Source organism: Pantherophis guttatus, chromosome 15, assembly GCF_059756535.1.
Source record: "Pantherophis guttatus breed Tessera chromosome 15, ASM5975653v1, whole genome shotgun sequence".
Lineage (NCBI taxonomy): Eukaryota > Metazoa > Chordata > Lepidosauria > Squamata > Colubridae > Pantherophis > Pantherophis guttatus.
In genome coordinates, this window is record NC_142077.1 from 10,697,444 (window position 1) to 10,719,046 (window position 21,603).

The following is a 21,603-nucleotide window of genomic DNA, read 5'->3' on the forward strand; positions in this document are numbered from 1 at the left end:
GAGAAAGAGAGAGGGATAGAGTTAGAGATGAGAAAGAGAGAGGGAGAGGGAGGGAGGAAGAGAAAGAGAGGGGGAGAGGGAGAGGGAGGGAGAGTATGAGAGTTGAGAGAGAGAGAGAGGGAGGGAGGAAGAGATGAGAAAGAGAGAAGGAGAGAGGGGGATAAGGAGAGTGTGAGAGTTGAAAAAGAGAAGGAGAGGGAGAGAGAGGGAGGAAGAGATGAGAGAGGGAGGGAGGGAGATGAGAAAGTGGGAGAGAGAGGGAGGGATGAGAAAGGGTGAGGGAGGGAGGTAGATGAGAAAGAGGGAGGGAGGGAGGGAGAGTGTGAGAGTTGAGAAAGAGAGAGGGAGGGAGGGAGGGAGGGAGAGATGAAAAAGAGAGGGAGGGAGAGATGAGAAAGAAAGAGGGAGGAGGGAGGAGGAGTGGGGGAGACAGAGACAGAGAGGGAACGTGGCTGGGGCAAGACAACGTCTCCAGTCCCAGCCAGGGGGACGTGACCTTCCCGAGAATGAAGAGATGCTCCTGGGGTCTCCTCAAAGGGAAGCCTCCTCCAGGGGCTGAGACTCTCTCCCTGGTGGTGCTTCCCATGAGGCTCCAGAACAGTGCTCCCCCTTACCCATGGGGGTGTTGCTTCGAGGAGAAGAAGGCAAGGTCACGTGTCTCCTCTTGTTCCTGGGCCTCAGCACCCGGATCAGCGCTTGCTTGCACGAGAAACTCACAGCCGGATCCTGGAAGGCAAAGTAGCAAATCCAAAGTGTGTTTGGGAGGGGAAGGGGAGGGGGGGCAATGGCCTGGTGGGGTTGGGCAGGAACGGACTTTCAAGGGATTCAAGCATCAGGTCCTCTGCCCGAAAAGCTCAAGAGTTGCAGCCTTCCAGAGGGATCTTTTAGCTCCCTTCACACACTGTTCAGACCTAGCTCAACTTGGTTTAGTTCACGGATGCAGCCTAAGGAGCTGGCCTCTTCCCTGCCTGAACAACAAGAGGGCAAACGGGAAGGAGTGAGCCACAGTTCCGTCCTGCTCAGACTGGTGCTTTCTGGTTGGGGATTATGGGAGCTGACACCCAGCTGGGCCATGCAGCCACAGGAGTGCTTGACTACCGTGTTTCCCTGAAAATGATACCGTCTTATATTTTTTTGAACCCTGAAATAAGTGCCATGCGCTCAAAAGTGTGTGTTAGGATATGGTTTGAGCCTAACAAGTTGTCCAGGCAATATGTGTGTTCTGTGACTTTAATATGAATATGTATTGTGTGACTTTAAGGCTTTATTGCTGATTCATTGTAATGCTGAGTCATGCTGTAATTAGGTAATGACTGGTTGTGAGAGTATTTAAGCAAGGTATTGTAACGTATTCAGTTTGATGATGAAGCTGCTATGATATGCTGCCATAGTGAGGAGTTGCTAACATTCTAATCATCGTTGGATGGATCTGCTACCATCGTGGTTTGTGAACCAGAGTGAGTTTGTTATTCTAACCAACTACTGTCTGTTTGGTGAGAAGATATCTGTAACTACTGGACTGATTTAAATGGCAAAGACTTGGAATTTATTTAAAGACTATGAGACTGTTTTCTCCACTATAAAGTAAGCTTTTGATAAACCAGTTTGCACATCTCTTATTCATTGCTCTCAGCAACGTTTCCTTGTGCATTTACTCTGCTGGTTGGTAACACAACACCAATAACAGTGTGATTGGGCTTATTATCAGGGGGTGTCTTATTTTGGGGAAAAACAGGGTAGCAGAAGCAGCCGAGTTCTCAGAGCCTTTTGCCTCCCCTCTTTTGGGCACTCCAGGAGGAGGAGGAGGAAGAGCAGATGGCCCTTCCTACCCTCTCCTCACCAGGCTGCCAATTCCCACCGGGTTTGGCTGCTCCCTGCTACAGCCAACCAGCAGCCGAGGGTGCAAGAGACAAGCCAGGTCTTTCCTGCTGCTCCCTCTGGGGTCCTCGGTTGGCCACCCATGCTGAGTGGGGGAGCAGGACACGCTCTGTCCTCCTAGCATGCCCTGGTTGCTTGGGAACGGACCTAAGACCAGCCGTGAAACAACGTACCGGGCACAGCAACATCTGCATGTAGATTTTGGAGGCGACATTGATGCAGTCCAGCTCGCAGATGCAATATCCGTGGAGGATGTCTATGAGGGCGTTGACGGTGGCCTCGACGTGGGTCAGCCCTGCGGCAGAGAGAGGAAGGGGGAGGAGAGAGCTCAGGGAAAGTGGGAATCCTGTAGGCCATGGACGGGTGCCCTTTCTGTTCCAGGGGAGGGAGGGAGGGAGGGAGGAAAGAAGGAGGGAGAGAGAGAGAGAAAGAAAGAGGGAGGGAGAGAAAGAGAGAGAGAAAGGAAGGAAGGAAGGAAGGAAGGAAGGAAGGAAGGAAGGACGGAAGGAAGGAAGGAAGGAAGGAAGGAAGGAAGGAAGGAAGGAAGGAAAAAAGAAAGAGGGAGGGAGGGACAGAGGGAGGGAGGGACAGAGGGAAGGAGGGAGGGAGGAAAAGGAGGGTGGGAGAGAGAGAAAGAAAGAGGGTGAGAGAAAGAGAAAGAAAGAGAGGGAGGGAAGGAAGGAAGGAAGGAAAGAAGATGGGAGTGAATGAGAGGAAGGAAGGAAGGAAGCAAGGAAGGAAGGAAAGAAAGAAAGAAACAGGAAAAGAGGGTGGGAGAGGGAAAGAAAGAGGGCGGGAGACAGAGAGAGAGAGGAAGGAAGGAAGGAAGGAAGGAAGGAAGGAAAGAAAGAAAGAAAGAAAGAAAGAAAGAAAGAAAGAAAGAAAGAAAGAAAGAAAGAAAGAAAGAAGAAAAGGAGGGTGGGAGAGAAAGAAAGAGGGCAGGAGGGAGGGAGGGAGAAAGGAAGGAAGAAAGAAAGAAAGAAAAGGGAGGGAGGGAGTGGACTGTTAAGAGGAGCTTGGAGGAGACCATTACAGGGTCCAGAGACAGAAGGCAGCATGAGCAGTTCAGTTGGGACAAATATTTGGCATGGACACTCTGCACGGCTGTTGCCACCCTGGCAGCCATGTCTGATCCCCGCTCGAGAAAGACGGAACCCACCTGGCAAGCACGCAGGCGCCAGGAAGGCGTTCTTGGGTTTGGAGGCGTGAAGTTTCCAGAAATGGTTGACCAGTTGGGTGATAAAACTGCACCCTTCTCCTTCCGGGGCCTTCGCAGCCTCCTGCCCTTCTTCGATGCTTTCTGAAAGTTTAAGGTAAGGCTTTTTTTTTGCTGAGCAGATGGAAGCCCCCACCCCACCCCACAAACCCACACATCGTTCTCAAAAGATGGGGGGTGGGGGGGAAAGCTGGGCGCGTGGGGATTTGCGTGCAAGGAGAGGACAGTTTTGCCCTACCTGTTTCCAGAGACGGAAACTTCGACTCCGTGAAATGGACCAGGTTATTCGGCCGCATGATGGCGATGGAGCGGGCCGTGATGACCAATCTCTGAAAGACCTCCGGTTCCAGATCCTTCCCTTCTTTGTTCGAGGTGGTGAGGTACTGGATGGCTTTGCTCAACAGGGCCTGATCCTGTGGGAGGCAGACCGTGCCGAAGGAAAGAGCTGAATCGGAGTCCCCTTCCTCACAATCACCCGATGCCACGAGATAACACAAGACGACGCCAATGCCAGCAGGGGTGTTGTCAAGGCTGACTCGCAACGCACCTCTACTCTCAACTTGACAACAGAAACGAAGGGGGGTGGGGGTGGGGAGAAGGGAATGCTTGGAATGTACTGGGAGCTGGGAGGGCAGCGAGGAATGTACGGGAGCCGTTGGCAGCCTGAGAAAATCCTGACGCTTCACGGCCGTGCGATTGGATAATGGGTATTCCCCACATGGGGAAATTAACTGTGCTGTTTTTCACGCGAAAACCTCAGAGCTGGCTTCGCTTCTCCTGCGCCCGTGTGGCTCTATCGGTAAACGTCTGTGGAGATTCTCAGCCATCCAGGTTATGGCTGTCCCAAAGGTGCTTTTTCAAGAGACAAGCTCAGAGCTTCTTAGATGAGAAGTGAAACGTCTTCAAGCAAAATCCAGAAAGTCCAGTTGCTTCTTGAAAAAGCACCTTTGGGACAACCATGACCTGGATGACTGAGAATCTCCATAGACATTTAACTATGGCACTTTGGGATGAATACCCTTCGAACGATGCGGAGTTATGAACAGATTTCCACAGAGCAGAAGAAGCTAAATGTTGTGGCTCCGTTGCCTGAGCCTGTGTCATCGGCAGGAGAGGACTCCGAGAGTGAAGGGGAGGAGTTGGCAAGGCCTCCCTCTCCAGGACCCTCCTCTCTGGCAATGCCTTCGGTGTCCGCCGAAGGGCAAGAGATAGGACCGGGGCCAAGCACGTCCACGCAGCCACAGATGGACAGTGATGAGGGTAATGAGTCTTGGCTGGATCCACGCCAGCGTCGCAGAGATAAGCGCGCGCAACAGAAGAAAAGGCGTGCCCGAGATTAGGCTGAGTCACTGGACCACATCCCACAGGATATAAAAGGGAGCGTGGTGGCCAGTCAAACCTTGTGACGAACAAAGCTGAAAGCTTCCACGCCATTCTGCATTGCCGGACTTTTTGCTATAGACTTTGCTGGATTATCTCTGGACTTGATTGACTCCGTAATTATTGAGCTGTTTCTTTTGATGTATCAGAAGTGGGGAGAAGTTATCTCTCCTCTTCGTAAATAATAAACTCTTGGCAGGCGGCCACTAGGTTGTTGCCAAGTTCCGTTATCATAAGGAAAAGGATTTTGCCGGCTGGTTTGGTCTTTAACTCTTGAACGTCTGTTGGTGTGTGTGCGTGTGGGACGGGGACAGAACACTAAATGACTTGCTAAAAGAATGCAAATAACCAGCAATCTGCAAGGAGTACAAATCCTTCCATTCCACACTATCCAGTCAGAGCTGAAGAAGCTTCTTGGATGAGAAGCAAAAGGTCTTCAAAAAAAACAACAACAACAACAACAGAAAATCCAGATGCACGTGGAAACTGAGGCAAGACTTTGCTGAGTGTCTTCCGAATTCCCCTGGGGATCCGCAGGGTGGCGGACAGAGGGATCTGGGAAGCTGTGTCGAGGAAGGAAACTGGCTCACTTACCTTGTGGTTGTGGTAAGCTGAGCGGCTGGCATGGAGGCTGGCCAGCAGGCTCTTGGTCTGCTGCTGGACGCTGGAAGGGGCCGGCGTAGACAGCAGCATGGTGGCCAACTCCTGAGTGGCAGCCTTGGTCTTCTCCTGAGGGCAGACGAGCTCAAGTCAGATGGCGCTTGCTCTGGGGGATTGGGAAGGTGCCCACCCACCCACAAGAAGGGAGAATGCCACAGCCTGCTCAAGACCCAAGGGGCTGCATTTCTGAATCTTAATTTGGATGGAGGACAGGGAGGCTCATTTCCAGACAAATCTCTGCTTCTGTTGTGGTCCGTCAGCAGTCTGTGGAGCTGGCAGTGGAGTCAGACAGTGAGGAGGCTGGGGAGGAACATGGGTCAGTCCTGGAGTCTGGGGAAGGCCCGGATGAGGGCTCTGCGTCGGAGGCAGAGATGGGCCCAGGGCCATCTGGGAGTTATGTGTGGACTCCGGAGCCCCCAGAATCGGACAGCAGAGAGGCTGAGGAACAGGAGGAGCCTGTTCCCAGTGTGCGCATGCGCAGAGCTGCCAGAAGGCAAGAACAGTTAAAACTAAAGGGATGACTCGGGAGTAAGGCCTGGAGTTGATTGGCCCCTCCCATAAGGCTTAAAAGAGGAGCAAAGGCACGTGGGCCCTTTGCAGGAAAGCAACGTCGTTAATTCTGTTCCCAGTCGGCATCTCTGGTTGATTCTGGAATCTGTGTGGCTTTGCCAAGTAGGTCTTTGGCAGAGTGTCAAGGGAGATAAAGGTTGGTGATTATCCCGAAGGACTTCTCCCGAAGAATTTTTTGCAACTAATTGGGACTCAGCTGTGAATGAACGTAATTCACAGCTGTTGCAATAAAAGAGGTTTTTGGGACTACTCGTGTGTTTTAATGACTCAGGAAGCCTAAGTCACAAGAGCTTCAGCAGAGCAGTCCGAGAAGTTAGGATCCGTAAGATCAGGGCTTCAAGGCGTCACCGTTCTCTTCTCCAGCCTCCCCACAAACCCCCCCACAGCAAAGGGACTTGCCTTCTCGTTGACTGGTCCGACGGCAAACCAACTTTCCAGGGCTTCTAAAGAACTCACTACTAGCCTGCAGGAGGAAAGACAAGGAGAAAAGATTGGTCAGAAAAGGCTCAACATAAGAGCACCCCCTCCCCGCCCCCACCCCGGGATGGCTCAGAAAGAAGGTGGGGAGCAGTTGAGGATGCCAAACCCTTTGCTCTCCCCAGCGCAGAGAAAAGAATCAAAGCAAAAGAAAGAGCTGCTACAGGCACCATGCAAATCTAGGGCAATCTGGCTCGTGTTCGGAAAAACTCAGGGCTGTTTTAGGGCACATCTCTGGCCGGGTCACACCCCTCTAGTTCCTGATAGGGTGATAGCAGTGAAGATGAGTTACTTTCAGGAAGCTTGTTTTATTCAAAGAAAACACAAAAGCCTGTATGCCTGCGGATATATTACATCAACAGTGTCCCCGCTATCCATTAATGGGCCTATTTTGTTCTGAATAAATCCAGGCTGACTTACCGTATTTTTCGGTCTATAAGACGCACTCCCCCCCCCCCCAAAGTGGGTGGAAATGTCTGTACATCTTATAGAGCGAATGTTGCCGAAGCCCCAACCACCCATCGGCCCCCACCCGCCAGCCTCTGCCTCCCAGCAATTTGCCTCCTTGCAGCAAACAGCCTGGTCAGCTTCAGCACAGCCTAATTTAGCATGAGCAGCTGATTGGCGGTTGGATCTGCCTCCCAGAATACTGCCGATCACCTGTTCCAGGCTGTGGAGATTGCCACTACTGCCTATAATCACCTCCGTGCCCCCCATTTTTAGCCTCCGCACACCTCATTTTTGGCCTCCACGAGTCCTGTTTTCGCCCCATTCCAGGTGGAGGTGATAGGCAGCAACGAAAAATCACCGCCAAAAACAGGATGTGCGGAGGCCGAAAATGGGGCACATGGAGGCCGAAAATGGGGCGTGTGGAGGCGGTGATATGCAGTGGTGGGCGGCGGCGATCCTCGCAGCCTGGAACAGCTGATCAGCGGTATTCCAGGAGGCAGATCCAACAGCCAACCAGCTGCTCGTGCTAAATCAGGCTGTGCTGAAGCTGACCAGGCTGTTTGCTGTTTGCTGCAAGGAGGCAAATTGCTGGGAGGTGGAATTTTTTTTTCTTGTTTTCCTCTCCAAAAGCTAGGTTCCTCTTATAGTGCGAAAAATATGGTAATTATGCATGATAGGCGAGAGAGCTACGCAATGATTCTGTATGAGCTACTCCAAAATCTTCCAATCTATCAAAAGTTCAAGCTGGTAAGTCTGTAGTTCTCTGGATTCTACTTTTGCGCAGTGGGGTAAAGATACCCACAACAATCTAGGTCTCATTTGCCCTTCCGCTTACTGTCCCAAGGGGCTTTTCAAAAGGCAACTGGACTTTCTTGCGGGTTTTTTCCCCCTTGAAAATGTTTTGCTTTTCATCCAAGGAGCATCTTAAGTTCTGAGTGAACTAAGGTGAGTTTAACTTGGATGAGAAGCGAAACGTTTTCAAGGATAAAAACCAAGAAAATCCAGTTGCCTTTTGAAAAAGCACTTTTGGGACAACCACGACCTGGATGGTGGAGAATCTCTGTAGATATTCCGCTCTTCTTAAACAAAGGGTTTAAAGATTCCTATCTTAAGTATCTCACCCAGATCGATCACACCTTCCTTCCGACTTCTTGCTCTTCCGGAGACTGCCCCAGCTTCATAGCGGCACGCAATGGCCGCTTTCCCAGCCGTCAGTTTGAAGAGCTTTCTCCGGATCGATCAGGGAGTTTGCAGGCTCCCTGAGATAGACAGAGTGTGCTCCCCTTGTTTATTACTCCTCCAAGGTGATTTAGACTCAATTAGGGCCTCCCGGCAGCTGGGATTTTGACGGTCTCATGGAGCTAGCCATGAAACACGTTGTAGCTTTGTGAAGTCAGCCCCGCCCTTCTTTTGGAATAATTCTTGTGTCTTTTATCAACAACATTCCAATTTTGAACTGATCCCTTCTGATCTTCACCATACATATCAACCAGGAAAAGAGCCCCCCAAAAGTCGGAAACCAGAAAAAAGAAAGCCAGAACAGACCCAACAAGCAGTTCAGTGAATTCCCTATTTAAGATGCTCAAATCTTCATCATCTAGCAGGCGTCTGAAACAAGCAATGAAAAACAACTTACAAAAAGGGACCTCCTTCTAGGTTAGAAAAACCAGGAAGGATGTGAGCCAGTGAAACAGAGCTAGCATGTCCCTCAGGGACTTCCTTCACACAGCGTGCAGGAAAGTTACGGGTTCTCCCCACCTCACCCTTCTCAAAAGCTGGTTAAGCTTTGCCCTCTAATTTTTTATATATATTTTTTTAGCCTAAACTGCAGGCAACAGTTAGCCAGGAGCAGAGAGAACCAGAGGGAAGCCAAGCAGGAAAACGAACGGCTGAGGTTTTTCTTTCTTTCTCTTTTTTTGCTGACTTCAATCTGCCATGCAAGGGACCCCGTTATTAAGCAGCGCAGTGGAGATTAATACTTTAAAAATCCTCGAGCGACCGAATGTAGGAACAAATGGAGAGGAGGGGAAAAAAAAAAAGAAAAACAGCCAGGAGGATGGAAGCAGTGGGCAGCCGTCTCTGTCACACAAAACCATTCGTGCAGAGAGAGGCAGGATACTAACCGGTCCAGGGTGGTTAAGGATTCAGTGTCAGGACTTTGGGAAGGAAACGAAAGGAAAAGGGGGAAAAAAATAATGTAGGTAGATATAAATGAAAAGATACGAAGCTCACAGAAACCAGAATTGAGAAAAACACATCCTAAGAGCAACTTAACAAAGGAAAGGGAGTCAGCAAACTAAACGGAGCTGGGAATTGGGGGGGAAGAGAGGAAAGGGAGGTGCGTGGGCAAAGCTGGACCCAAATAAAAGTGATTCCTTGGAGAATGGCTCCAATGAAGCAATGAAGAGAAGCCTCTAGGCCAGGGGTGTCAAACTTAAGGCCTGCGGGGTACTTAGATCTGGCCTACGGGGCTGCCCTGGAAACAGTGAAGGACCGGCTCTGTGGTGACTCTGCCAGTGAAAATGGAGGCTGGGAGGGCTGCGCACGGCCCTCCCAGGCTCCGTTTTGGCCTGTGACAGCCTCCTGCAGCCATCTGTCAATGAAAACGGAACCGGGGAGGCTGGTGCGCCCCCCCTCGGAGCTCCATTTTCGCTGGCAGAGGGCTGCAGGAGGCCGTCGTGGCTGAAAACGGAACCCACGTGGGCTGCGCACAGCCTCCCAGAGCTCCGTTTTAGCTGGCAGAGGGCTTCAGGAGTCCATTGTGGCTGAAAACTGAGCCCAGGTGGGCTGCACACAGCCTCCCAGAGCTCCGTTTTAGCTGGCAGAGGGCTGCAGGAGGCCGTCGTGGCTGAAAACGGAACCCACGTGGGCTGCGCACAGCCTCCCCAAGCTCCGTTTTTGATAGCAGAGGGCTGCAGGAGGCCATCATGACTGAAAACGGAGTGACTTCTTTCCCTTGCCTCTAATGATCCAGACTGTATGGGTTTAAAGCAACAGTTGAATGTTACGGGGCTCAACCGGCTGAATTCAAATCAGTCGACAATTTCCTGGGAATAAAACTGGGCCTCATGATCCTTGCAAATGAACGAGATTTCATGGTCTGCAGTGCAAAACGGAACCGACTGCAGAATTTCAGCCTGTAAAAATTCAACTTCCAAGAAAAAGCACAAACAGACTCTCGATGTTGCCAGTGGGGTCTGGAGGGCACCAGCTAAGGATGGCACCAGAATCCCCCTTGGAAGGGAGATGGGTGGCACAGGAGTTAAATAGAATAGAATGAATGAGCTGGAAGGGACCTTGGAGGTCTTCTAGTCCAGCCCCCTGCTCAAGCAGGAGAACCTATACTATTTGAGATAAGTGACTCTCTAGACTCTTCTTAAAAACTTCCAGTGATGGAGCACCCATGATTTCTGGAGGCAAGCTGTTCCACTGGTTAATTGTCCTCACTGTTAGGAAGTTTCTCCTTCATTCCAGGTTGCTTCTTTGTGATTAATTTCCAACTATTGTTTCTTGTCCTGCCCTCTGGTGCGTTGGAGAATAAATTGACCCCCTCTTTTTTTGTGACAGCCCCTCAAATACTAGAATACTGCTATCGTGTCACCCCTAATTCTTCTTTTCTTTAGACTAGCCAGACCCAAAATCTGCAGCCTTTCTTCAAATGATTTAGTCTCCAGGCCTTTGATCATCTTAGCTGTTCTTCTCCGCACTTTTTCCAAAGTCTCAACATTCTTTTTTGTAGTGTGTTGACCAAAATCGGTTGCAGCGGGAGGACGGGGACGGACACAAGTGGCAGATCCAATCCTCGACCTCAGGCACAAGCCATCGAAGATCCCATCTGCCAGACAGATGCCAAGTCAGGTCTTCTGTGTGGCACTGGAATCCTGCAACGAGCTTTCTGCACCACAACCTTGGCGAAGAGAAGACAGACCCAGGAAAATCAGCTTCTGGGTCACACTGAATTTTTGGAGCCTTTAAGTGTCACTAAGTCGACGTGCTTTTTTTTTTTTTTGCAAATCTCCAGTGGCGGAGAGTTCCAAAACTGGTGCTGTCCAATGGAAGGACAACCCAGAAAGATACTTTCCAGAAACAATTGGCAAATTTAAAGATGCACCTCCAGCATGTCGAATAGAAATTTTCCTAGACCCCAGGGATGATGATTTTTGCACATGCTAGCATGGAATAATTGCACATACAAGACAGAGATAATTCTGCTTTGAAAAGAAACCCACTGGAGCTAAAGGGGGACTCCACCTCAGCTCCGCACGTGCCTTTTTCTTCTTAAATTGCTCCCTTCCTTTCCTTCTCTCTTCCTGCCCTTCCCATTAAATACAAGAGCAAAACCCAAGCCAGCAAAATTTCATCCCGCATTGGAGTCCGCCTTTTCCTGCCTCACATTTCTTTTGCCTCAAAACTGCCCTGGAGAACAAGCTGAGGAGGGAACGAACAGGGGAGGTTTAAAAAGCAAAAAGGGAACTTAAAGGGGAGGGAAGGCGGGGGGCAAAGGAGCTACAACCAGCAGGTGGACGGGGTATCCCCGACAGAGAGCAGGCTGAGCATAAACTGTCTGGCCTCCTGCATCTCCAAAACACATGGGGCAAAGACAAGGTGAGAAAAAGGGGTTGCAGGATTTGGAAGCTGATAAAAGCAGGGGTGTCCAACTAGGGCAACTTTAAGACTTGTGGATTTCTCTTTATATGTTGTATAATGTATAAAGATAGATCTGCTAAATGTTGGAAGTGTCATCAATCATCTGGTTCATATTACCATATGTGGTGGACATGCCCCAAAAGCTAAAAAACATACTGGACGAAAATACATACTTGGCTGGAAAAAAATGACAAAGCAACATATAGACCTGAAACCAGAGATATTTTTGTTGGGCATTCTATCAGAAAAATATGATAAAAAGACTAGTACATATCTGGTCTTGCATATATTAACTGCCACTAGAATTGTATTTGCGCAACAATGGAAAAACGAGGAGATCCCATCTGAAGTGTATGTAATTAAGAAACTATTAGAATGCGCAGAAATGGATAGACTAACGCTTACTATTAAGGATAAAGAAGCAGCTGAATATTTTTTGATATGGGACATATTTTATCAATGGCTAGACAACAGAAACAGAAGTTAGAAGGGAGGAGATATAATTATTACTATTACTATTAATCTTCTCATCATTCCTATCACCCATCTCCTCCCACTTATGACTATATGACTGTAATTTGTTGTTGTATCCTTACGATTTATATTGATTGTTTCCTAGTATGATTTGACTGCTTATTTGTACCCGATGACTATCATTAAGTGTTGCACCTTATGATTCTTGACAAACGTATCTTTTCTTTTATGTACACTGAGAACATATGCACCAAGACAAATTCCTTGTGTGTCCAATCACACTTGGCCAATAAAGAATTGTATTTGCAGTTAACTCATCGAGTTAACTTTTCGTTCTATGAACTGACTGATTATATAAGCAAGAAGAGTCGATATGGGGGCTCCAAATCAGAAGAAATGATTTCAAGAAAGGGGCAAGTTTCAAAGATACATCAACCCCCAGTTGAAAATCAAAACCTCCTTAAAATAAAAGTAAGAGGGAGGAAGAAAGATTGGAAAAAATATAGAAAGAAAGGAAGAAGGGAAGATTAATTTTCTTTGGTTTAATAATTGATGTATTAATGACTAATTACAATGATTAAGTAAATGAATTAAGAATTCAATTAATGATTAATTAAGGTTTAAGAAAAAATATTTGAATTTTGAGAATAAAAGTAGGAGGGAGAGTAAAATGATTAAGAAAATGAACTAAGAATTTCTTACAGATGTATTACGAGAATTCTAAGCTCTGAATGATCTATTAGTGTTTGTTAATGTTTTTAAAACTCTTAGGCCTAAAGGATTATATGTTATTTTGAGTTTAAAGGGAGGTTGATGAATAATTTGTAGAAGGGGAGTTAAGGGGTCTAGGGAGTTATAGTCTTGCATTAACTTAGCATATTTTAGCGTATGTTTGATAAAACTTATACCCTGTTTTTCTTCTGGGAAGTCAGGGGAGGGGGGTGGGAAGGGGGGGTGGAAGGGGGGGTTTATAAATGTTTAAATATACAAGAATTGTATTGTATTGTATTGTAAAAAGAGGGAATGCTAAAGTGGAAAGTTGTTAAAGAAGATGATGTTAAGTACTATTATTATCATATTATTATTATTTTATCAATATTATGATGATGAATACCGCAACAAATATGTGTATTATGATGGTTTAAAAATAACTGTACCAAGACCACACACTGTTTGATGAAAAATGAATGTTACATAAATAAAACAAATAAAACATTTAAAAAATTGTGGATTTTAACTGCCAGAATTCTGGGGGTTGAAGTCCATAAGCCTTAAAGTTGCCAAGTTGGACATGCCTTTGCTAAAGAATGCCCTGCACAGTGGGATATATTAGAATTGATTTCCAATATGGGCCAGGAAAGGGGCTTCACAGAGAGGAGCAGAATTTTGGCCCATTATTTACCTCTCCAAGACGGTGCCGCCCACGGCTGCAGGGGTCGCCGATTCCGTATCTCCGGCCCCGTTCCCTTGATTCAGGTTTGGGGGGCAGACACTGCTCACGGATGCCGTCGGGAAGTCCTCCGGGGGTTCGTCCGGCCAACCGAACTGCTCCTTGGTCTTGCCGTAGATCTTGACGGCATCCAGCATGGTGACTCCGGCGGGGTCCACAGAGGCCCCGACTGCAGTTGGGAAAAGAAAAGAGGGGGGTGGATCTGCCACTGAGCACCCCCCTCAGCAAATGGCAAAAAGAATCAATGAGGGTGTAATGAGAAATAGGAAGAAAGGAACAGCTTGACAAAGATCAGGGAAGCAAGAAACCAGTTTGTGCCAGCCCTCAAGGACACACACCCTGAGACTGGAACGTGGATGTGGCCCCCAAACATCTCAAGAGATTTCTTGAATACAGCAATAGAGAGAGATGGAAGAAGGAGTAGGGAGATTGAAGGAAGGGAGAAGGAGAGAGAGGAATAGAAGAAAGGGAAGAGGAGAGGAAGAAAGGCAAGGGAAATAAGAGTAGGAGAGAAGGTTAAATGGGGGGGAAGAAAGGAGGAGGGGGAGAAAGGAAGGGGAAGTAGAGAAGGAGTAGGAGAGGAGGGAAGAAGAAGGGAGGAAGGATAAAAGAAGAGAGGGAGAAGAAGAGAAAGAGAAGAAAGATTGCTGTAAAACAATAAAGATGAAATGGAAGAAAGGCATCCCCGAACATGTTTAAATATATGAGGATAAAGAATGAATTATTAAATATTAAAAGAGAATGTATATGATTAAAAATGGAAAAAATAGAATTTGAGGGCGAAAGAAGATACTGTTTATAGAAATAAGAATAGAAATATTAAGATTTGATTAAAAATATGGAAAAAGAACACTTTGGCAGAAATTGTAACTAAGTAAAATATATTTGGATGTGATAAGTTGTATATAGGATATGATATGATATGGTCAATACTCTGTTTCATAAAATATGTGGGTGTGTATTAGGGGGAAAAAACCCAATAAAACTTAATTTTTAAAAAAAGAAAGAGATTTCTCACAATACCTAAAGGGCTCTTCCCTGGCGGAAGACAAACTGGTCATGGGGGGAGGACTGGGATGGGGGGGGGAAACAATCTGTAACCTTTTCACGCAGAACATCTAGTTCTAGCCTGACTTTACTGCAGCCAGCAGTCTTTAGACAAAGAACCTATCAGTTCAGCCAAATGGGAGTCGAGGGTCTTTCTTTCCCAAGGGACCTGACTGGGGCAGGTCTGACACTGGCATCCGCAACGACAACTAAAAATCAGGGCTCTTACTGAAAATGGTCAGCTTCTTGTCGGCCTGCAGGGCTTCCTCACGAGTAAAGGGGAAATCGAACCACCGGGGGCGGCTGAGGTTGAGCTGCAAGGTGCGGCCGAAGACTTCCAGGTAGGAAGGAGCTCTCTCGATGGCTTGTGTCCCGATCTGGACCCTCATGCCGGTCATCACCATGGTGCTGTTGTTGTTGGTCACCTCGAGGGTGAAGCCCCCGGGCTACCGAGAAAGGACAGGAACGGCTCAACAGGCAGGAAAGGCCAGGAACTCGGCCTCTCCTCCCGCCGGCAGCCAAGGGGCTTCCTCGCCATCGCTAACCCCTGCCAGATCCCTACCTTGGTGTTGGCCACGTACATGCCGGTGGAGTTGAGACGGTGCTTGATCTGCTGGGCATTGTAGACCTGTAGGAGGTCGTTGCCCCCAAACTCCACGTCTGTCAGCTGCTGGTTGTGTTCAAAGAAGTCGATGGGGAAGTTCACCTGGGTGGAGCTGCGGGTGGCTGGAGGGAAAGGGCAGCAACAGAACAGGTCGTCAGCGGGACATCAAGCAGAGGGTGAAACTGGAGGAACAGCTGTGGTTGCTCTGGGAAGCCTTTCCTGAAATTCAGACTTCCCCTCTTCCCAGGTCAAATCTCTGCCATGCAACCATCCTGGTTTACAACATAACCAGAGGCCTGTCTTTCTCCAGGTCCTTCCTTCTTCATCACTCTCACTTGTCTTCCCTCCCTATTCTTAGTTTTGGACTGCAAGGTCTTTGAGAGCAAAAGGATGGGCCGATAGGAAACAGAAAACATGAAAACAATATGATGTTTGATATCTATAGTGGTGACCAGAGAATTTTCATACAAGGGAGGGGGGCATAGAAATACGAATAATAAATAAATAAGTAAGTAAGTAAGTAAATAAATAAATAAATAAATGTGACGAAGGAAAACGGAGAGAGGAAAGAGAGGAGGAGGGAAGAAAAGGGAGGGATGGTAGAGGGACGGAGGAGAGAAAGAGAAGGAGGAAGGGGAAGAAAAAGGAAGAGGAGAGAGGAAGGAAGGAAGGACAGAGGAAGAAAAGGGAGGGACGGAAGGAGGGAGGGTGGAAAGAAGGAAAAGGGAAGGAAGGTGGAGGGAGGAAGGAGAGAGGAGAGAGGAGGAGGGAGGAAGGACAGAGGGAGGGAGGGAGGGAGGAAGGACAGAGGAGGAAGAAGAGGAAGAAAAGGGAGGGACGGAAGGAGGGAGGATGGAAAGAAGGAAAAGGGAAGGAAGGTGGAGGGAGGGAGGAGAGAGGAGGAGGGAAGAAAAAGGAGGGAAGGAGAAAAGAGAAAGGAAGGAGACAAGAGGAGGAAGGGAAAGAAAAAGGAAGAGGAGGGAGGGAGGGAGGAAGGACAGAGGAGGAAGAAGAGGAAGAAAAGGGAGGGACAGAGGGAGGGAGGAAAGAAGGAAAAGGGAAGAAAGGTGGAGGGAGGGAGGAGAGAGGAGGAGGGAAGAAAAAGGAGGGAAGGAGGAAAGAGAAAGGAAGGAGACAAGAGGAGGAAGGGGAAGAAAAAGGAAGAGGAGGGAGGGAGGGAGGATGGACAGAGGAGGAAGAAGAGGGAGAAAAGAGAGGGACGGAGGGAAGGAGGAAAGAAGGAAAAGGGAAGGAAGGCGGAGGGAGGAAGGAGAGAGGAGGAGGGAAGAAAAAGGAGGGAAGGAGGAAAGAGAAAGGAAGGAGACAAGAGGAGGAAGGGGAAGAGAAAGGAGGAGGAGGAAGGAGAAGTGGAGGGAGAAGAGAGAAGAAGGAAGCGGAAGAAGGAGGAGGGATAATGTGGAAGAGGAAAAGGAAAATGAGAGATGGAGGAAGCAGGAGGAAGCAGGATAAGGGAAGGAGAGATGGAGGAAGGAGAGAAGAGAAAGAAGAAAAGGGAGGGATAGAGAGAGGGAGGGAGGGAGGGAAGGAAAAAGGGGAGAAGCGGAGGGAGCAAAAGGGAGGGAGAGAGGGAAGGAGGAGGAAGAGAGGAGGAGGTGGAGGAGAAACCACCTTCTGCCCAACGTCCAACCTGCCCTCGCCGCGACTTACGGATGGCTGCCGCTTTGCGCTTGCGGACGGGCTTCATGATGCTGACCACGCTGCTGGGCTGCAGGGCGGGCTGGAGCCAGTGGGAGGTGTTCTCCACGTTGGCCATGTAGATCCGCAGGCTGCCGTCCTCGCAGAGGAGGATCATGGTCGTCCGCTGCTGCTCGTTGCAGGCCGTGTGACGGATGGCTACCATGTCTTGGATCTAAGCACAGGAAGGGGGACCAGCGTTGACGCCATGTATGCGTGTGCGTGCGTGCGAGAGAGAGGAAGAACGCCGGCAAGCAAAGGAGGCTCAGCAGGAATTCTGGCCACCTGGGACGAACCAAAGCTGTGGATCCTGAATCAAAGTCGTCGTCCCCGTCCCCGTCCCCGTCCTCCGCCCGCATCTCTTTGCCAATCCTGACTCAGAAGCCGATTTCGGTGCTCCACGGTGACTCGTCCCGGCTCTGCGGGTCTTCAATCAGCTCGAGAGCCCCTCCGTTCGCATTCGCTCACCTTCCTGGTTGAAGCCCACCCCCCAACCTCCGAAAGGCTGGTCTGCTGAACTCACCTTGGCTTTCGCCGGTAAGGTCTTGATCTCTTGGATCAGGAAAGTGTCGGGCTTCACCATCATGACGAGAGGGATGCCGGTGGTCTGTTGCACGCAGCACAAGAGGCCGGGGTGGTTCATGACCTCTGACCACTGGCACAGGGCCGGGGAGGTCTTGCTGCCCCCGTTAGAGCTGTGAAGAAAAGAGGGGATTAAGAGAGTGTTGACGAGCCGGCAGAGACAGAGAAAAAAGAATACAGGGAGTCTTCGAATGACCACGGTTCGTTTAGCGACCGTTCCAAGTTAGTACATCATTGAAAAAAAATAAAGTGACCTAGGACCGTGTTTCACAATTATGACCTTTGCAGCCCCCCCCTCCCCCCGCCGTGATCAAAATTCAGACGCTCGGCAACCAGCGTCGTATTTATGACGGTCTTAGAATCACGGGGTCCCCTTTTGCGACCTTTTGACGAGCAAAGACAACGGGGAAGCCAGAGTCACTTAACGACTGGGTTACTTAACTTATCACTGCAGTGATTCATTTAACAACCGAGGCCAAGAAAGGTTGCAAAAATGGGGTGAACCAATGTCTCCCTTAACAACATAACGAAATGTGGGGCTCAGTTGTGGTCATAAGTCGAGGGCTACCTGGACAAGACCTCCCCAAAGCGGAAGAAATTCAGAGGCCAGACACTCCCCGTTCCCAAATTCTCCCTGTGTCAGGTTTCAATGCTATCTCAAAATAAATGAATTTCCAAACTGCCGATCTTCAAGGAAATTTTCTCTTTATTCGAGCACAGCAATCTGATCCTGACTCTTTCGACATCAATACTGACCTTTGCTCCCCAATCCCTCCCTTTCCGATCCCCAATTCTCTGCTTCTCATTGGCTATCTTCCAAGTCACTTTCCTGATTCCTTCTTCGTCAGATCACAGGAATGTCTCCCCCCCTCCCCATCTCCGAGGAGACAGAATCTTCAAAGGAATTTAGCAGGCAAAAGTTCAGGCTTCTCCTCCCTTTATTATATGTCAGTGCTGGGACGCTGACACCCTGGCTTTTCTGCATCTATCTCGACTCAAAGAAGGGAGGGAGGGAGGGAGAGAGGGAGGGAGAGAGCGAAGGCCTCACCTTTTGATGTTGATGGGAAAGAGGTGTAATACCTCCAAGGTAGCTCGGCTGATGGTGGCCGCGAAGGACTTCCCTTGGCTGTAGCTGAAGAAAAGCATCTGCAGGACGTGGGAGTAGTAGACGGACACTCCGCCCCCGGCCACCTGGCCATTGCTGTCCTGCCAGGGAAAACAAAGGCAGTGGTCACAGGTGGGCTTCCCCCCCAAACCGTATCTGACTCTAAAGTGTCCACGAAGATTCTCCGTTATCCAGGTATACATGTATATTGATTGATTGATGTCATGCCCCCGTCGGAGCCTGAATCTGTGGGGGAAGACGAGCTGGAACCTGAGCCGACAGAGATTGAGGGGGTGGTGGCTTCGTTGTTTTGGGAAGAAAATGGGGAAGGTCAGGGACTTTCAGGATTAGGACAGATTGTAGGCAGGGAGGAACAGGGCCAGGATGAACATAAGAGACAGAGCTCAGGCGAGAAGCAAGGACCGCCCCCTCCTGATCCGAGAGCACGGAGAGTGGAGAGAAGGCGTGAACAGCGCAGACTGAGCAGGCTACTCGGGAGAAGCGTGCCCCACCCATCTTCACAAGGCACACCTGGGGAATGAGACTTAAGGAGATGCTGTGGGGAGGGGCATTTGTCGGGAACAAACACTGAGTTCCTGAAGTGTTGTGTGCCGATGTTTGAACTTTCCAAGAGTCTTTGCATTCCTTCTGGCGTTCTGGACGAATTACCTGGATCTTTTGCTTCCTGAGCTCCTTGATTTGCCAAATAAATTTGGATTTATTGCTGTGCAGCTTTGGTGCTGACAGCGCCGGGCTGGACTAATTGCAGCCAGAGGCTGCTTGAGGTTTGTGTGGGGGTTTGTTATCACTCTGCTCTGGGACTTGCCAGAAACGTGGAAGCATTTGGGAAATTTGGAGCAATAAAGGGGCGGTTTGAACTGCCAGCTGCCTGTGTTATCTCTGTGCCATGCCCTCGGTTATCACAATTGATTAGCCTATAGGACAAATCAACGTACAGATTCAAACACATATTACCAATAAAGGTCATAACTGTATCAAAAGTAGTTTTATTTTGAAAAGGCAATTTTGAAGAAAAACAAGATGTTTCGCTTTCTATCCTGGAAGCTTCATCGGTTTCTATAGGAAGCTGTGGGGAGATGGAAGGAGGGTCCTTCCGTCTCCCGCAGCTTCCTATAGAAACCGATGAAGCTTAGAGGATAGGAAGCAAAACTTCCTCGGATTTTTCCTCAAAATCTGTCCAGTTGCCTTTTCAAAATATAAACCACTTTTGACACAAAGGTGGCTTCTGAGAATCAAGGAAACCCTGTTTCTAAATGGGGAGGGAGAGTTTCTGGATAGCGCCGGTGGCTGAATGCAGGGTGGGATACCTTCAGGTCCTCGTGGTTGACTTCGAGGACGTTGGTGACGTAGAAAGGGCCGTGCTGGGCGCTGCTGGCCTCCTCCATGAGTTGCAGATAGATGTAGCCCGCAGAGGACATGATGACCACAATGTTCTTGCTCTCTTCATTGAAGAGGAAAGTGATGTCCCGGATTTTGGAGCTGGGCAGCAGGAAGTAGAAAGTGGGGCTCAAGGCGTCCACCGAGAGGTCGTAGATCTGTGCGAGCAGAAGGAAAAGGCAAGACTTTGGGGTGGGGAGGGAAGACCAGAGAGATGGCCTCCCACCTGGCCACCAAAGAGGGTTCTGGCATCTTCCTCCATCATCAGCACCCTGCCATCAATAGTGAGGAGGAAATGGGGGAAGCAAGGAGACAAATGGACAATGTGCTAGGATAGTGCTGGGAAACAGGAAGTGACAGCAGAGGAAGATCAGGGATGCTTTGAACCACTTCATACCAGTCTTCAAGAACACTGAGAAGCTGGAGAAGCTGGTAATGGAATGTCAATTGCTCCAAACACTAAATGTTCCCAAAACACCTAGATCTCTGCCCATTGGATGGCGTTGGACTGGTCAAGGGGTGGGGGGGGGGGTGGGGGGGAGCAACGGATTGACAGGGAAAGCTTGTATGCTTTCATACGGGAGATTTAGTTCTAGCCTGACTTCACTGCTACCAGCGTCTTTTAGTAAAAGAGCCTATCACTTCATCCAAAGGGAATTGAGAGTCTTTCTTTCTTCAGGGATCGGATTGAGGCAGGTCTGACAGAGATCAGAGCAGAGGGACAGGGACAGGAGGAGTTTAGTCGGCCTCCACTCAACCCTACCTTGACAAAGTCGGCAGTGACGATGGCCAGTTCCGTCTGGGATCCCGGAAGCCAGACTGCCTTGATGATAAAATTGCCCGTGGCAAGCTGAGGGTGGAGCACCAAGTGATCCGAGACGGAGCCCGAACTGCTGAATGTGAGGACGTGGCAGTCCTGGAAAGGGGCAAGAGAAGAGGAGTTAACAGAGAAACACGTACAGGCAAGCGCATGGCTGAGAGAGAGAAAGACTGATGGTTTTCTATGTTTTGTCGAGCACACCATCGTGATCACGAACCATAGTGTCAGATCTGCCTGGTTCGGCTTGGAGGGCTCAAAGGCATATACTGCCATAAAAAGAATGGGGGAGGGGGGGAGGACAAAAGGGGGAAGGATGAAAGGGCAATAAAGTTTTATGTATATGTCATAGAAAAGTGGGAGGGGGGAATGATAGGTTAGAAGAATCAGAGCAACCGGATCCCGTTTGTACCAGTATCCCACGGCCAGGCACCCTGAGAAATATACGGATTACCCCCCAACACCTCAGAGTTCTCAAAACATCTTGGTGAGCTCTGGTTGGCTAGAAATAGACTGGTTACGGGGTGGGGGGGGGGTAGGATGGGCTTGGGAGCAAAGCTACACCTTATTTTTGTATCTAGCAAGCACAGGAGATTTCAGAGCTGGCTTGACTTTACTGCAACCAACATCCTTAGTAAAAAAAAAAAAAAAACTTTGCTTTAACCAAATGGAGTCAAAGGTTTTTCTTTCCTAAGGGATCGGATTGGGGCTGGTCTGACACACAGTTTATAACCTGCAAAGCTTGGCTTCACATCACAAGTGTGGACGGAGGCAAGGCGTGATTCCAGTTTGGGTTTGGGAGAGGGACAAGTGCTCAGCAGGTGGACTTGTGCAGAAGAGAAGGACGCCAGCCGGTGAAATCCAAGCGGTGCCTGCACCAAGCTCCCACTGGAAGAGGCAGCGAAGGGCTACAGGTAGTCCTAGCCAATTTTTTCCGTTGCTAAACGGCAGTTGTTAAGTGAGTTTTGCCCCATTTTACCACCTTCCTTGCCCCAGTCGTTAAGCGAATCACTGCGGCTGTAAAGTTACGAATAAGATTCGTTAAGCGGATATGGCTTCCCCATTGACTTTGCTTGTCAGAAGGTCGCAAAAAGGACGGGTACCGATGAGGTACTGGTCACCCCGCGTAGACAGGCATTCCAGCCTCTCTATT

General features: G+C 49.1%; 1 protein-coding gene across 7 annotated transcripts in view; it reads right to left on the minus strand.

Moving 5' to 3' along the window:
• Positions 1 to 21,603, minus strand: part of UBR4 (ubiquitin protein ligase E3 component n-recognin 4) — a 133,337-nt gene that overhangs the window by 62,007 nt on the left and 49,727 nt on the right. For 4 of the 7 annotated variants that reach the window (XM_087879108.1, XM_087879106.1, XM_087879107.1 and 1 more), the window contains exons 42-56: positions 20,397 to 20,549; positions 19,564 to 19,791; positions 18,179 to 18,336; positions 17,072 to 17,243; positions 16,522 to 16,723; positions 14,812 to 14,975; positions 14,479 to 14,695; positions 13,155 to 13,371; positions 8,755 to 8,787; positions 6,104 to 6,167; positions 5,069 to 5,203; positions 3,333 to 3,507; positions 3,038 to 3,178; positions 2,052 to 2,173; positions 615 to 726 (exon numbers count right to left, since the gene is read on the minus strand). In XM_087879108.1, the coding sequence (XP_087735234.1) occupies positions 615 to 726; positions 2,052 to 2,173; positions 3,038 to 3,178; positions 3,333 to 3,507; positions 5,069 to 5,203; positions 6,104 to 6,167; positions 8,755 to 8,787; positions 13,155 to 13,371; positions 14,479 to 14,695; positions 14,812 to 14,975; positions 16,522 to 16,723; positions 17,072 to 17,243; positions 18,179 to 18,336; positions 19,564 to 19,791; positions 20,397 to 20,549 (2,293 nt within the window). The remainder of the gene's footprint in view (positions 1 to 614; positions 727 to 2,051; positions 2,174 to 3,037; positions 3,179 to 3,332; positions 3,508 to 5,068; positions 5,204 to 6,103; positions 6,168 to 8,754; positions 8,788 to 13,154; positions 13,372 to 14,478; positions 14,696 to 14,811; positions 14,976 to 16,521; positions 16,724 to 17,071; positions 17,244 to 18,178; positions 18,337 to 19,563; positions 19,792 to 20,396; positions 20,550 to 21,603) is intronic. The other 3 variants (XM_087879111.1, XM_087879110.1, XM_087879109.1) reach the window with 1 other exon arrangement.